At 33.7% G+C, this 14,572-nt stretch overlaps 1 protein-coding gene across 6 annotated transcripts in view; it reads left to right on the top strand.

Annotated features, from left to right (window-relative positions):
* Positions 1-14,572, top strand: part of nesd (nessun dorma) — a 213,833-nt gene that overhangs the window by 6,412 nt on the left and 192,849 nt on the right. For all 6 annotated transcript variants that reach the window (XM_069830571.1, XM_069830569.1, XM_069830567.1 and 3 more), the window contains exons 2-4: positions 3,073-3,302; positions 8,996-9,168; positions 13,203-13,292. In XM_069830571.1, coding sequence (XP_069686672.1) covers positions 3,075-3,302; positions 8,996-9,168; positions 13,203-13,292 — 491 coding nt within the window. In that variant the 5' untranslated portion in view covers positions 3,073-3,074. The remainder of the gene's footprint in view (positions 1-3,072; positions 3,303-8,995; positions 9,169-13,202; positions 13,293-14,572) is intronic.

Genomic DNA, 14,572 nt, shown 5'->3' with positions numbered 1-14,572 from the left:
ATTGAAGGATATCAATTAGATTGTAATTGCAGAAAACCGTGTGTGAAAATTGAGACTGAAGTTTTCCCAGTGTATTGGCTCTCATTTAAGCTGTCTTTGGAACTCTATCCAAAAGAAGGTAGATAATCATGACAAGGAACATTGTGTGTGGAGATATTACATTCCTTGTTATGCACATGAATGACAACCATTATCACCCATGAGAAATGAAAAGGAAACTTCAAACTTCCATTCACAGCAAACTGCAGATTTCTTTGCACCACATCAAACTGGAAAAGGATCACTACAAAATATAGTAGGCCTAAGTACCTATAAAAGAAAGTTTGAATTATGAGTGGTGTACGTAAACTAGACAATTACACAAGTGAGAAGTCGACCTGGTTGGTGAGTTGGTATAGTGCTGACCTTCTATGCCCAAGGTTGTGGGTTCGATCCTGGGCCAGGTCAGTGGCATTTAAATGTGCTTATATGCGACAGGCTCATGTCAGTAGATTTACTGGCATGTAAAAGAACTCCTGCAGGACAAAATTCCGGCACATCCGGCGATGCTGATATAACCTCTGCAGTTGCGAGCGTCGTTAAATAAAACATAACATTTAACACAAGTGAGAACTTATTTTGTTGTTATCTTGTGATTGGAACTTTTCGTTTGCAGGGAAAGACCTATGATTTGGCAGAACATTATGTATGTATAACTTTTCGTATAGAAATTTTTAAATGAAACCATTTATTTTTTTACTAGCCGTACCCATGCGCTCCGCTGCACCTGTTAGAAATAAATATAAAGTATGAGGGGGATCCAGGAAATAACGACCGTTCGCGCATACCCGCCGCGCAGCTGACTCCCCTTCCTTGTTTGAAGGTCAACTGGCTTCCTTAACATGTGTTCTCATAATGTTGTGAGTACTGGTTGCAACAAGTCACCATTGTGCATTTTGTGTTACTTCAAAATGAACGATGTGATTGATAATCCCGCCAACTGTGAGGTGAGGAGTGTGATTCGATTTTTGAATGCCCGACATTTGAAACCTACAGAAATTTACCGGCAATTGAAAGAAGTGTATGGTGATACTGTAATGAATGAAAGAAATGTGAGAAAGTGGTGCGAAATGTTCAACAATGGGCGAACAAATGTCCACGATGAAACTCGACCCGGACACCCATCACTCATCACAGAAGACCTGAAGACTAAAGTGAACGACAGAATCTTGCAAGACAGGCGCACATCACTCGACGAATTGCATATTGCCTTTCCTGACATTTCTCGTTCTTTGCTTGGTGAAACTGTGTCGCAACATCTTGGCTACCACAAAATCTGTGCCCGCCCGCACACTGCTGCTTTAACTCGAGAATTGCTGGATCAATTCGGTTGGGAAATCTTTGATCATCCGCCCTATAGTCCAGACCTTGCTCCTAGTGATTTTCACCTTTTCACTAAGCTGAAGACTTTCTGGGTGGTATGCGTTTTGGAAGTGATGAAGAGTTGAAGAAGACAGTGAACACCTGGCTTAATGAACTGGCGGCAGAGGAGTATAACACGGGAATTCTAAAGCTAGTGAACAGATACGACAAATGTTTAAATGTAGGTGGTGATTATGTAGAGAAGTAAAGGAAGCTTCATTTATGTAACAGACTTTGTTTTTTCAAATATATATTTTTTTAATTATTACAACAAAACGGTCGTTATTTCCTGGATCCCCCTCGTAATTACATAATTAAAATAGGACATTTGATCCAGGGAACATTCGTGTTTGATATAAGGATAAATCGTTTATTATGTTACTTAATTTAAATTGTATTTGCATAATTAAAATGCGATCATTTTGATCCAGAGATCACTCATTTGGTCATAAAAATTATTTTAGGAAATACAGGAAACGAATGTACAGAATAGCCTATCAAGTTTTCTGTGCATAAGAAGCTATTTTAATCTTACCTGTCCTCGATTCACTCAGAAGTTACTGTAATAACATTATGGCATTATGTCCATCTAGAGAAACTACACTTTCCAATGGTGAATTAATAATTAATTATACAAATCGGTTAATTTAGCTTCTGATATTACTTCATACAAACACAGAAACATTATCTGTAGGCTATCTTTCATAGCTTTCGATTGTTGCCGTCCAAGGCCCCTTATATGCTACCCAGTTTATTTCAGTGTTTAATTAATAGTTCATAGTATTTTGTTGTTTAATTCGTAAATAACTCTTGTATACATGTAACTCTCATCTAAATCAAATTGTTGAATTCTTTGTAAGTTCATGCATATGTATATACACTTTTTGCTGGTTGTGTGGAAGAGAAGGCCTTACGGCCTTAACTCTGCCAGCTAAAATAAATCATTATTATTATTATTATTATTATTATTATTATTATTATTATAGACGAAGTCATTTGTTTTTTAATTCATTACACGCCTTAGATGGCAGGTATTTTAATTTTAAAACTCATTTATCTCATTAAATATCAGTCCTATCAAAATTTTCCAAGGAATAAAACTTATCGGAAATTATTTTTAAAGAAACTTTTGTTATGTAACATTTTTCACAAAAATCAATAATAAGCGAGATATTTCTATTTATTTAATTCAGGCGCCCTTATAACCCCCCTTTTAAATAATGTATTTTGAATGCCATATAGCCTAAAATCTAAGTTACAACGAACTTAATTTATATTCCAATTTTCATCGAAATCCATTCGGCCATTATCGCGTGAAAAGGTAACAAACTTACAGACAGACAGACATACAAACAAAAATTTCAAAAAAACGATTTTCGGTTTCAGGGTGGTTAATTGTATATGTTAGGACCAATTATTTTTGGAAAATCGAAAATTACCAGAAAAATTTCGGCTACAGATTTATTATTAGTATAGATGTAGGAACAGTTAGTGATAATGTTGAGCAGTTGTCCAAGAGATCATTTTGTAATTGTCTTGCAGGTCACATAGCAAGCACAGCTGCAACAGTGAAAGTTTCTTTTAGCAGTGCTTGAGGAATACAGGTGCCCTGTAAGAATTGCTGTCTTTAAAGTCCTGTATCTGTCATTTAACGTGATTTGTTTGTTTCAGATATGCCTCCAGAAATAATTGTTTTCGAAAAGTCATTTGAACAAAGGTTGGGTGAATATACAGATATTTTATGTGCAAGAGGCTTTCTACCAGCATCAGGAGTACGAGATGAATGGTATTTCTATATTGAAAGTACCATGGAAGCTGCTGGTTGGCAGGCAGTATGGAAGATATCAAGACAGAAATGTGAAGAATTTAAGATCAAATTTCCAACACTTGTTTTTGTAGTGGTAGGTAATTATTTTATAATAAAATTTAATATGTATTTTAGAATACATATTATTATGTAAACAGAATTTTAATATTCGAAATTGACGCGGGTTTTTTTGAACCTTTTTCAACTTGTGGCACATTAAAGGTGTAATTTAAAATCCCGCAGCACACTGATATAATCTAAAGCTGTGGTTTCGAACCAGGTGGAGAGGGGAGGGGGGAATTTTGAGAGTTTTAGGAGGGAATGAGGACTATAAAATACAAATAAATGAGGTAACTGTATAGTATGCATTATTATATATATATATAAAATAAAATATTTTCAATTTTATATCAATTATTTTTAGCCAACATGGAGGAGGGGGTTGAATGGTGATAAGGTGCATGGGGCAAAAAAAGGTTCTGAAGATAAAACAAAATACATATTCTTCACTAATAGAACTAAAACTTTTTTGTTTTTTATTTGAAGTTTATGATAGAAATGTAAAATTGAATGGCAGAAAATTATTAGTGCAATATTAGTGTGATAATTATGGTGTTATGCATGTTTTCTTAATTTGTCCTTTAGGAAAATATGAGAACATGCAATATTATTACATGTTTTACCAAGGTATTTAATGTACCATTGTTTCATAAAACAAGCAAAGTATATTTTTTAAGTTTTGTTTGGTATTCTAACTTTACGACCTGATTGTGTGTCAATCATTCTCTTCTATGCCGATTGCCACCTACACTGTGTTTACTGAATGTTGACTTGTGTTGTGTTCACTGAAAGTTGACTTTTGTGTACTCACTTTTTTACTACTATTTATACTTTTCCTTTCCCAATTTTAGCTACGGCAACCAGTATTATTTTTATTTTATGGCAACACATGAACAGATCATTCATGGCAGCTCTAACCCGTAGGATGGAATATTTTTTTTATGACACATGAATAGAATCAGTATTTTTTACTTCTTCATTAGAGCAGTACTGTGATGCTTGAAAAAAATTAATTTTGAGATTGTTGCAAAAATACAATGGTTTTGGCATCTTCCCTTACTGAGTCTTTTTTTTTTTTTTTGCATGCTGTAAAGCAGTTTCTCTTAAACTATCATATTTTGTTTATATTCAGTATGTACAATTCAATTTATAATATAATAAACGAGAACTGCGCACAAACTGTGCAGAGAGATGTAAATATAATCTTAGTTGTCCTTGCTATAAGCAGCGATAGATCTGCAGCGTTTCTTGCACTCTAATATATGGTACTTTTCACATTTTTCTAAGCACAAAACACATATGCACGTATCATCCGGATTGTGGAATGTCTTATTGGAGCACAGCTTGTGGTGGAAGCCATGGATTGCCAGTCTTGTAGTCACATGTCACATTTTGTAGTTCGTCTGAGTCCAGCTTCTGTCTTGCATCGCACAGGTTGCATAGAATTCCAGTGGTACGTCCCTTTTCTTCTCACGTAGGTTCTGTAGAAGTCCACTGTAAGCTTCACTAGATGGCAGCAGTAATGTAGTCCGCAGATCTTCTATGAGGAAGGTCTCCCTGGTGAGCTCGTACACCAGCCTCGATCTTGTACATTGCGATACTCCTACCGCCCTCTTGAGGTATCTGGCTTTTACCCTTTCTATCTCTTCCAGCTGCTTATACGTGAGATGTTCCCATACTAGATCTATTCCATACACAAGAACAGGTACTATCTTCAGCCTGAATAGGTCCATAGCGGTGACTATTGACAGCAGCCTGATGTTCCTGATCTCGTTCATGGCTCTGATTGCAGCCACCATCTTCAAAATATGTGACTGGTTCTCAGTCAATAAATTAGTATTAAATTGTAACAAAACTAACATAAATGAGTTTTGGAATAATATTCTGGGGAAATTCCACAGATAGTAACAATATATTTCTATTACAAAAAAGAGTAATTAGAATAATAGTAGTAATATTAGTAGTATTTATTTATTTAACCTGGTAGAGATAAGGCCGTCAAGCCTTCTCTGACCCTCTACCAGGGGATTACAACTATAACATGAACAATAAAATTACAAGTAGGTGCCAAATCTAGGGAATCGTGTAGGACTATTTTCAAAAAACTACAATTCAATTTATCTAGGATAGATAGATTTTTATTGAAAACATCAGACCAACAATTTTGGTAGACCTCAAATCTGAATTCTGAAAAACAGAATATTCTGAATAAGAAATATTATAATATTACAGTAGAAAGAATAAAATAGAAGAAATACGAAATATAATATTTTGTGGATAAATCAGAGGAAATTCTCTTCAAAATATGTGACTGGTTCTCAGTCAATAAATTAGTATTAAATTGTAACAAAACTAACATAATTCAATTTAAATCCTGTCCAAATTCAATGTCGCAAATTTCTAGCGCAATAATTAATAATAGATCCCTATTAGAAACAACAACAACCAAATTTCTTGGCTTAAAAATCGATAATGTCTTAAATTGGAAAAATCATATTAAAGAAATTACCCCCAAACTAAATTCAGCTTGTTTTGCTATTAGATCTATGCAAAAGATATTAAATTTCAATACCTTAAAAATAATATACTTTGCATACTTCCACTCGGTAATGAGTTTTGGAATAATATTCTGGGGAAATTCCACAGATAGTAACAATACATTTCTATTACAAAAAAGAGTAATTAGAATAATAGTAGGTGCCAAATCTAGGGAATCGTGTAGGACTATTTTAAAAAAACTACAAATAATGCCCATGGCTTGTCAGTATATTTTTTCATTAATAATCTTCCTCGTATGTAATCATGAAAACTTTGTAACTAATTCAACAGTTCATAGCATAAATACACGTCAAAAAAATTACTTTCATACTCCATCGGCAAGTCTATCGTGCTATCAAAAAGGAGTGCGTTATATGGCAGTAAACATTTTTAATAGCCTCCCTATCGATATAAAAAATGAAACTCAAAACATAAAATTATTTAGAGCCAAATTAAAGAAGTACCTAATTTCTCACGCCTTCTATTCTGTAGGTGAATTCATGACCTTCAATAACACTTCATGAAATTGATACTAAAACTTTGTGTTGTACTAGTAGACTATATTGTAAATCTCGTCTATATATATTTCATCTAGACTGTGACTATAAATTAAGATTTTATAATAGTATTAAGTTTTTCGACTTGTTCCATATTCTAGCTGTAAGCATGTATGAATACCATGGAATGTTAATAAATACAATACAATAAATAACGCTGCCAACAGGCTTGTACTTAAATCTTGGGTAGCCTACGATAATCGCAACAGTGACAATAGAGGTATGGAAGAAAACATTGTTGGAGCAACAGCTCCACATCTGCAACAATAATGAAGTAATAACAAAAATGAAAATTGTTGGATTATATCTAACAACACTAGCAGTCGAGGGTTATTATCAGGGAAAGGATTTATATGTAAATACATATTTACTTATAAAGCTAATATAATTTATATTTTGCATTATCTTTATGTTTCACAATGTGTAGGGTTGAAAAATCCTACTTTTATTTTCCATATTTTTCCATATTTTAGAGTTTAGTACATATTTTCGTTAATTTCCATATATTTTCCATATTTCATATAAAACAGTCCATATTATATTAGGTTTAACAATAAAACAAAACAAAATTCCATTAACTTTTAAAAATACATTTCAACAATAGAGATTTAAACACATGTTCAGTAATCCCTTTAACATCAGAGTTATTTGAAAATTAGCAGTCCTGTCAACAATGGGAAAGTAAGTTACAAAACTGTATTAATTTAATTTAAAATTTTTAACAGACTTCAGTTGTGCAGCTCAACAGTTAAATGCCAGTCAGAGTACACATAGGTTCAGTTTTGTAAATCATACTATAAAGACGGTAAATATGCCAAAAGTACGTCATTCAGTCAATTTAAAATCAAAACTAACAAGTTACATTTCAGAATTTAAAGAAGATGGTTTATCAACTGACAATAAAATATTATTTTGTAATTTGTGTCAGTGTGCAGTATCATCTACACAAAAGTTCCTGGTGCAACAACACATTACAACTAGTAAACATCAGGCCAACAAACAACTAAATTCCAAGCAGAGACAATTGTTTTTAACACAACCAACAACATCGAATGTAAGATCTGAGTTTAACATCGACCTGTGCCGTTCTCTCATCTCTGCTGATATTCCTCTCTACAAACTAAAGAATAAGGTCTTAAGGGAATTCCTTGAAAAATATACTCAACATACAATCCCGGATGAGTAAACACTTAGGAAGACGTATGCTCCATCCATCTACGATGAGACAATACAGAAGATAAGAGATGAAATTAAAGATAGTTCAATTTGGGTTTCCATTGATGAGACTCCCGACAAAGAAGGTAGACTTGTTGGTAATGTAGTTATCGGTTTGTTAAGTGAACAATATTCTGAACGAATTCTTTTACATTGTGATGTTCTAGAAAAGTGCAATAACAAAACTATAGTTAAACTGTTCAACGAAGCTATGGGTATCCTGTGGCCAAAGGGTATTATGTACGATAATGTGTTATTCTTTATTAGCGATGCTGCCCCTTATATGGTCAAAGCTGGACAAGCATTATCTGTTGTATATCCTAAATTGACTCATTTTACTTGTGTGGCGCATGCATTTCATCGTGTGGCAGAAGTGGTCAGAGACAATTTCCCTAAAGTAGATTTGTTGATTTCATCAGTGAAAAAAGTATTTCTCAAAGCTCCCAGTAGAGTTAACGTGTTGAAAGAAATGTACCCTGAAATTCCATTGCCACCAAAGCCAATTTTAACTAGATGGGGTACATGGCTAGAAGCAGTTGAATATTATGCCGAACATATAGACTCTATTAACAATGTTCTCCTTGCATTGGACTCTGAAGATGCAGTCTCAATTGATACTGCGAAAACAGTTACCTGTGACATAAGTGTGAAGAATGACTTAGCTCACATTCAGCATACATTTTCATGCATCATAAAAACGCTCAAAAGTCTCCAAAATAGGCACCTTTCACTATCTGAAAGTTTTGAAATTATAAATAGTACTGTGGAACAACTGAATCGTGGTAGAGGTAAAGTTGCAGATGCAGTAAGAGCTAAGGTGGACACTGTACTTTCAAAAAACCCTGGATATGAAGAACTACAAAAGGTTGTTGCTGTGATGAGTGGTGAATCAACAATGAAGATTAAGTTGGACTTATCCCCAGCAGACATTGTGAAATTGAATTATGTACCAGTTACTTCTTGTGACGTCGAACGCTCTTTTAGTCAGTATAAATCTATCCTCAGAGACAATAGAAGAAAATTCACTTTTCAGCACTTGAAAGAAATGTTTGTAACCTATTGTTATGGTAACAGACAATAAAAATTGTGTTTTGTTGAAACTACATTGGAAGATAAGGTACGTCCATTATATTTTTTGTTTAGTTTGATTAAAATGTACCAATATTTAACGTACATAGTCATTTTTTTATAATTTTAAGTCCATATTTAATTCCATATTTTGGTAAAAATCCATATTTAATTCCATATTTTGGTAAAAATAACTACATATATATTTACATATTTCATATATTTTTAGTCCATATAAATCCGTTCCCTGGTTATTATCAATAGATGTGTTGGCTGAGTACAGTTTAACTGATCTTATATGATCTTTAAACGTAATATATTGAGAAGGTCTGTATGTAACTCATTTTAGGTGAAAAACGTGATTTTCCAAGAACTAACTGCTGTAGTTGATATTGTAGCAGTGCAAGATGACATTAGTTTACCTGAAGAACACGAAGTCTCCTTAATAAGTCTTTATCCTACGAAGCAGCAAGAATATGATCTGAATATTACTGATACAGCAGAATGCTTAGATCAGCTCAGGTGAGTTGAGTACTCAAACAGAACTGGAGCAGTTTTTGGAAAGTAATTACTGATACAGTAGAACACCTTTTGGTGAATGATAAGCACAGGAACGCCATTTCCTAGCACTTTGTAAAATCACTCAGATAACCTAGAAAATGAAATAGAACAGCTATAGTGATCCATAGTAATGTGTACTTAAACCATTTTACCACAAATTTGGTCCACGTAAAATACTAATTTTGACTCATTTCGTATTGTATTTTTGGTTCACGAAAAATGCTAGTCTTTTAAGAGTAACTCTCCACCTGCAAGATGTTACAAATTACAGTAGAATCCCTCTTATCTGGCACCAAAAGGACCAGGCTAATTCCGGATACAAGATTTTTCCAGATAATTGAATAAATACCAGTATATTACAAAAAAAAAAAGAAGTTCGTATTTCAAGGTGCCAAATGTTGAAACTGCAGCCATGTGAAGCTTATTTCTCTATCACTTGCTCATAACTGAAAAAACATAAAAACTGCGTGGATTTTCCTTATTAAAAAACATCACACAACACAAATAATACATTAATTTTAGATTAAGATATTCACTGAAAATGAAAGTTTGTGCGAACTTCCTAATGTGACGACACTGACGGCCTGAACATAATTAAATAAACATAAAGGTTGTGTGGATTTTCTTTATGAAAACACATCACACAACACAAATAATACAATAATTTTAGGTTCGAATATTTACTGAAAACGAAAGTTTGTGCGAACTTCCTAATGTGGCAACACTGACAGCCCGAACATAATTAAATAAACATAAAAAATGTGTAGATTTTCTTTATTAAAACACATCACACAACACAAATAATACTCTAATTTTAGGTTCGAATATTTACTGCAAACGAAAGTTCGTGTGAACTTCCTAATGTGGCAACACTGACGGCCCGAACATAATTAAATAAACATAAAAACTGTGTAGATTTTCTTTATTAAAACACATCACACAACACATATAATACACTAATTTTAGGTTCGAATATTTACTTAAAACGAAAGTTCGTGCGAACTTCCTAATGTGGCAACACTGACGGCCCGAACATAATTAAATAAACATAAAAACTGTGTAGAAATTCTTTATTAAAACACATCACACAACACAAATAAATATAGGTTCGAATATTCACTGAAAATAAAAGTTCGTGCCTAATGTGGCAAAACTGTGGCAGATTTAAACTTTTTTTTTCCCAGCCAAAAGTGCCGTTGTTTTGGTATTGCCAGTTATTTGGGTGCCGGTTACAAGGGATTTTACTGTACTCTTAATATGCTTCTTTCTCGAAACTGATTAATAATGTAATGGACTATATACAGTAGAATCCCTCTTAACTGACACCAATGGGACCAGACAAGTTCCGGATACGAAATTTTGACTGATAATGGAATAAGTATTTTAACAAATTACCTGTTTGTATTTTATGATGCCAACCTGTTGAAACTGCAGCCGTGTGAAGCTTATTTCTCAGTCTCTTGATCATAACTAAATGACATAAAACTGTGTGGATTTTCTTTATTAAAAAACGTCACTCGGTTCGAATATTCACTGGAGATCTTTGTTTTGTTTGAAGCCCTTAGGCAAGGTTTCCGTCACACATGCCAGTGTTGTAGGAAGACACCTCCATAATAAATCAATCTCATCTGCGTTATATATTTGTTCCACACTAACATTACTCTGACCAATTTTCTGGAACTGATTAATAAACTGATCTATGGACACTTCTTTGTTCACCAGACACGTCTAGTTTTCGGATTCCATGTCTCTCTTTGAATCTGTTAAATCACCCAACAGAAAATCCACACTCACCGTGCAGTTTCATTTTCTAGTGCAATTCCTTGGCGTTTTCTTGTAGCATCAGCCCAGAAATGCGCATTCCCTCAGATCTTTTCATTGTGAACCATTTGTATAGAACACGATCTAATTCTTAACAGTGGAGCTGATGTACAGTTTTCTGATTTTCCGCAACTTTCGTAGATTCATTGTTATTTATGAATAGTCGAAGTTGCCTGTCTTGTTTCTTTATATTGTATGAAGTTGAACTTCCAACTTTATATTTGTCCATTAATTTGAATCTACTAACTCTTCTCTCCATTTTCTCGAGTATTCAAGCTTTAGCTTCAGTGTGAGGATGTTCCTCTTGTGCTTAGCGGTAGTAGCCATGATGCTATTTATCACACGAATTAAACTTTTACGCATTGTAGGAACAGAGATTTTCACACTTTCCTATTTAGATTCATCCAACATCCCCTCAAGACGAATGAATGCAAGTGGTAAATTTAAAGATATCATCTCAATGCATTGTTTGCAAAGCCCAAGCGGCAACTTACCAATGCTACCTGATCTACTCCAGGGACATAACGGGGTTTTCTGTCTATGTTTTCACGTATGAACAATGTAAAGAGTAAACACAATATGCAGCATGTGCGATCCACGAAAACCACTCAAATCTTCGTCCAACTCTTTCCTTTCGCATGAACGACTTTTTTTGGTCTAGTCAAAAGTGACGTTGTTTTGGTATTGCTGGTTATTTGGGTGCCGGATACGATGGATTTTACTGTACTAAATTTTTTGTGGATGAATTACCGTCATTAAGTGGTTAGTTCTTGATAAGAAAATGGGTAATTAAATGGCCCGTCACCAGAACAGTCTAATTTAATTCAAATCTACAGTTCTGTTATGCATAAGTACTGCTAGAAATGTCTGTCACTTTGTGGAATGTATGTTTTATGTCTCTTGAATAATTCTAAAACATGTTTATTAAATCAGTCAATTACTGCTATCCAAAATGGTTTCCAATTTAAATTTCATACACAGAATGCATGTAGTCGCAATACTCTGCTGTTGTGGGTGTCAACAAAGCAAAAGAGGGCATTGCAGTTGCTCCGAAAATTGCTGAACACTATGACCGTCACTCTGGCAGTACCATTTAACTGGTATGATATTTATTAAAGATTTACTTATTTATTACAAGCTATGCAAGCTTCTTATTTCACAATGTTGCATTACTCTACTTAAACAATAAGTCTCCAAATTGTCCACCTTAAAAATTATTTAATCACTCTCCAAATTGTAAGAGAATCGTAATTTTGGATGTACTAATGCTCTTCCTGCTAACATTTCTGTGGTCACCATTTAATCAATCTCTCCGGCATAGATCTCATGACATTTTTTTTTTTTTTTTTTTGGTAGGTTATTTTACGATGCTGTATCAACAGCTCAGGTTATTTAGCGTCTGAATGATATGAAGGTGATAATGCCGGCGAAATGAGTCTGGGGTCCAGCACCGAAAGTTATCCAGCATTTGCTCATATTGGGTTGAGGGAAAACCCCGGAAAAAACCTCAACCAGGTAACTTGCCCCGACCGGGAATTGAACCCGGGCCACCTGGTTTCGCAGCCAGACGCGCCAGCCATTACTTCACAGGTGTGGACCTCATGACATATTCAATCCATTTAATTGTGTCTGGGTTTAATTTTTTCTACTATGTTTGACTCTTCAAAATAAATAAATTTTCACATTGCTTTAGAATTCTCCATTCCTCGTTGATAGGATCCTTCACTGCTCGAAAAATTTTTCGTAAAATTTTCCTTTCAAATTGCCTAAGTTTTTGTGCATCTATTTTGGTTAGTGTCCGTGTTTTGCATGCAGACTGTATTAGGGATTTATAAATGTGTATTTTAGATCTTCTGGAAATGATTCTGCTTTTTGAAGTATTCGAAAGGGTATGATGATTTTATTTGTGTTTTGAATTCTAATGTTGATTAATATTACAGAAATACAGTATACCAATATGTTAAGAATAATATGTGTGTGCATCAAACATAGATAGAAAATAAACTCAGTAGGCTCATTTTCTTTATAAAAACCAGCAGGAAAACGTATTTTCGTAAGTTAATTAGATATTTTTTCCATGTCAAAGGAGACATAAATAAAAGCATGAAAAATAGCATGCTCTAAAATCTTGATTCGTGTGTGATTTAACTTTAATAACAAACTTTCTGTGATAGGTTTTTTTATAACCATCTGTGGTGGCCTTGGGACTGTGATGATGCATCAGAAGACTGGCCTTCTACTCATCTTGAAGCTCGACTTCAGTTGTGAGTTTTAACTTAATTAAAAAAGAATACTTCTTGATTATTACCACGGAGACTGTGCATTTATGGAAGTTGTATTAAATTTAATTATCCATCACACAAGGAGTGATTGTATGTTGATATAAGCCTACCCGTGTGGAGTGGTTCAGTGTGCTTGTTGCCAAACATAGCTGTTATAGGGATATGTTTTTTGTGTAAAGAATTGTAATTTGCAGTATCATGCTATCAAGAAATTTTTTTTGACAATACGTTATTATTTTCAATTATAAAATTATTTTTATGCATTAGAGGCGAAGGGACAAGCTTTATGAACAATTTTAAAACTTATAACATATGAGTTAAGTCAAGGGAAAATTGGTTAAAAAAAATGTGTATTATTTCAAAATATGCAATATACTTCAAAATATGTAGTATATGCTAACATTTTTATTAGACACTAAAATATGTAAAAATATGTAATTTGAAACTTCGGAATAATGATCCTTTTGGTATGTTTCGCCGACATTTTAGCTTTCGTTATATAGGAACAGAACAGGATATGTAATTATATAAAATCCGGGCTCTACTAATTATGTTAGATGAAGAATAAATGTGTGCAGTTCTGTATTGTGTAACTTTCTCCATTCTCCTGTAACTTCGTCCCTCTTAGTCCCAAATATTTTCCTAAATACCTTATTCTCGAACATCCTTAGCCTCTGTTCCTCTCTCAAAGTGAGAGTCCAAGTTTCACAACCATACAGAACAATCAGTAATATAACTGTTTTATAAATTTTAACTTTGTTTTTTTTAAAACATACTATATGACAAAAGCTTCTCAACCGAATAATAGCGGGCATTTCCCATATGCATTTAATTTCCTCTCGCGTGTCATTTATATTTGCTACTGTTGCTTCAAGATATTTGAATTTTTTTCTCCTCTTTAAAGGATTAATTTCCAATTTTTATATTTTCATTTCATACTATGTTCTCATCACGAGACATAATCATATACTTTGTCTTTTCAGGATTAACTTCCAAACCTATCTCATTACTTGTTTCAAATAGAATTGCCATGTTTTCCCTAAACAATTCTGGATTTTCTCCTGACATATTCACGTCATCTGCATGAACAAGCAACTGTTGTAAGCCATTCAATTCCAAACCATCTCTGTTTTCCTGAACTTTCCTAATGGGATATTCTAGAGCAAAGTTAAAAAGTAAAGGTGATAATGCATCTCCTTGCTTCAGTCCGTAATGAACTGGAAAAGTGTCAGACAGAAACTAGTCTGTAGAAAAAAAAAATT

This window comes from Periplaneta americana, chromosome 7, assembly GCF_040183065.1.
Source record: "Periplaneta americana isolate PAMFEO1 chromosome 7, P.americana_PAMFEO1_priV1, whole genome shotgun sequence".
Classification (NCBI taxonomy): domain Eukaryota; kingdom Metazoa; phylum Arthropoda; class Insecta; order Blattodea; family Blattidae; genus Periplaneta; species Periplaneta americana.
The sequence above is the reverse complement of the archived record's forward strand: the minus strand, read 5'-3'. Positions and strand labels throughout refer to the sequence as shown.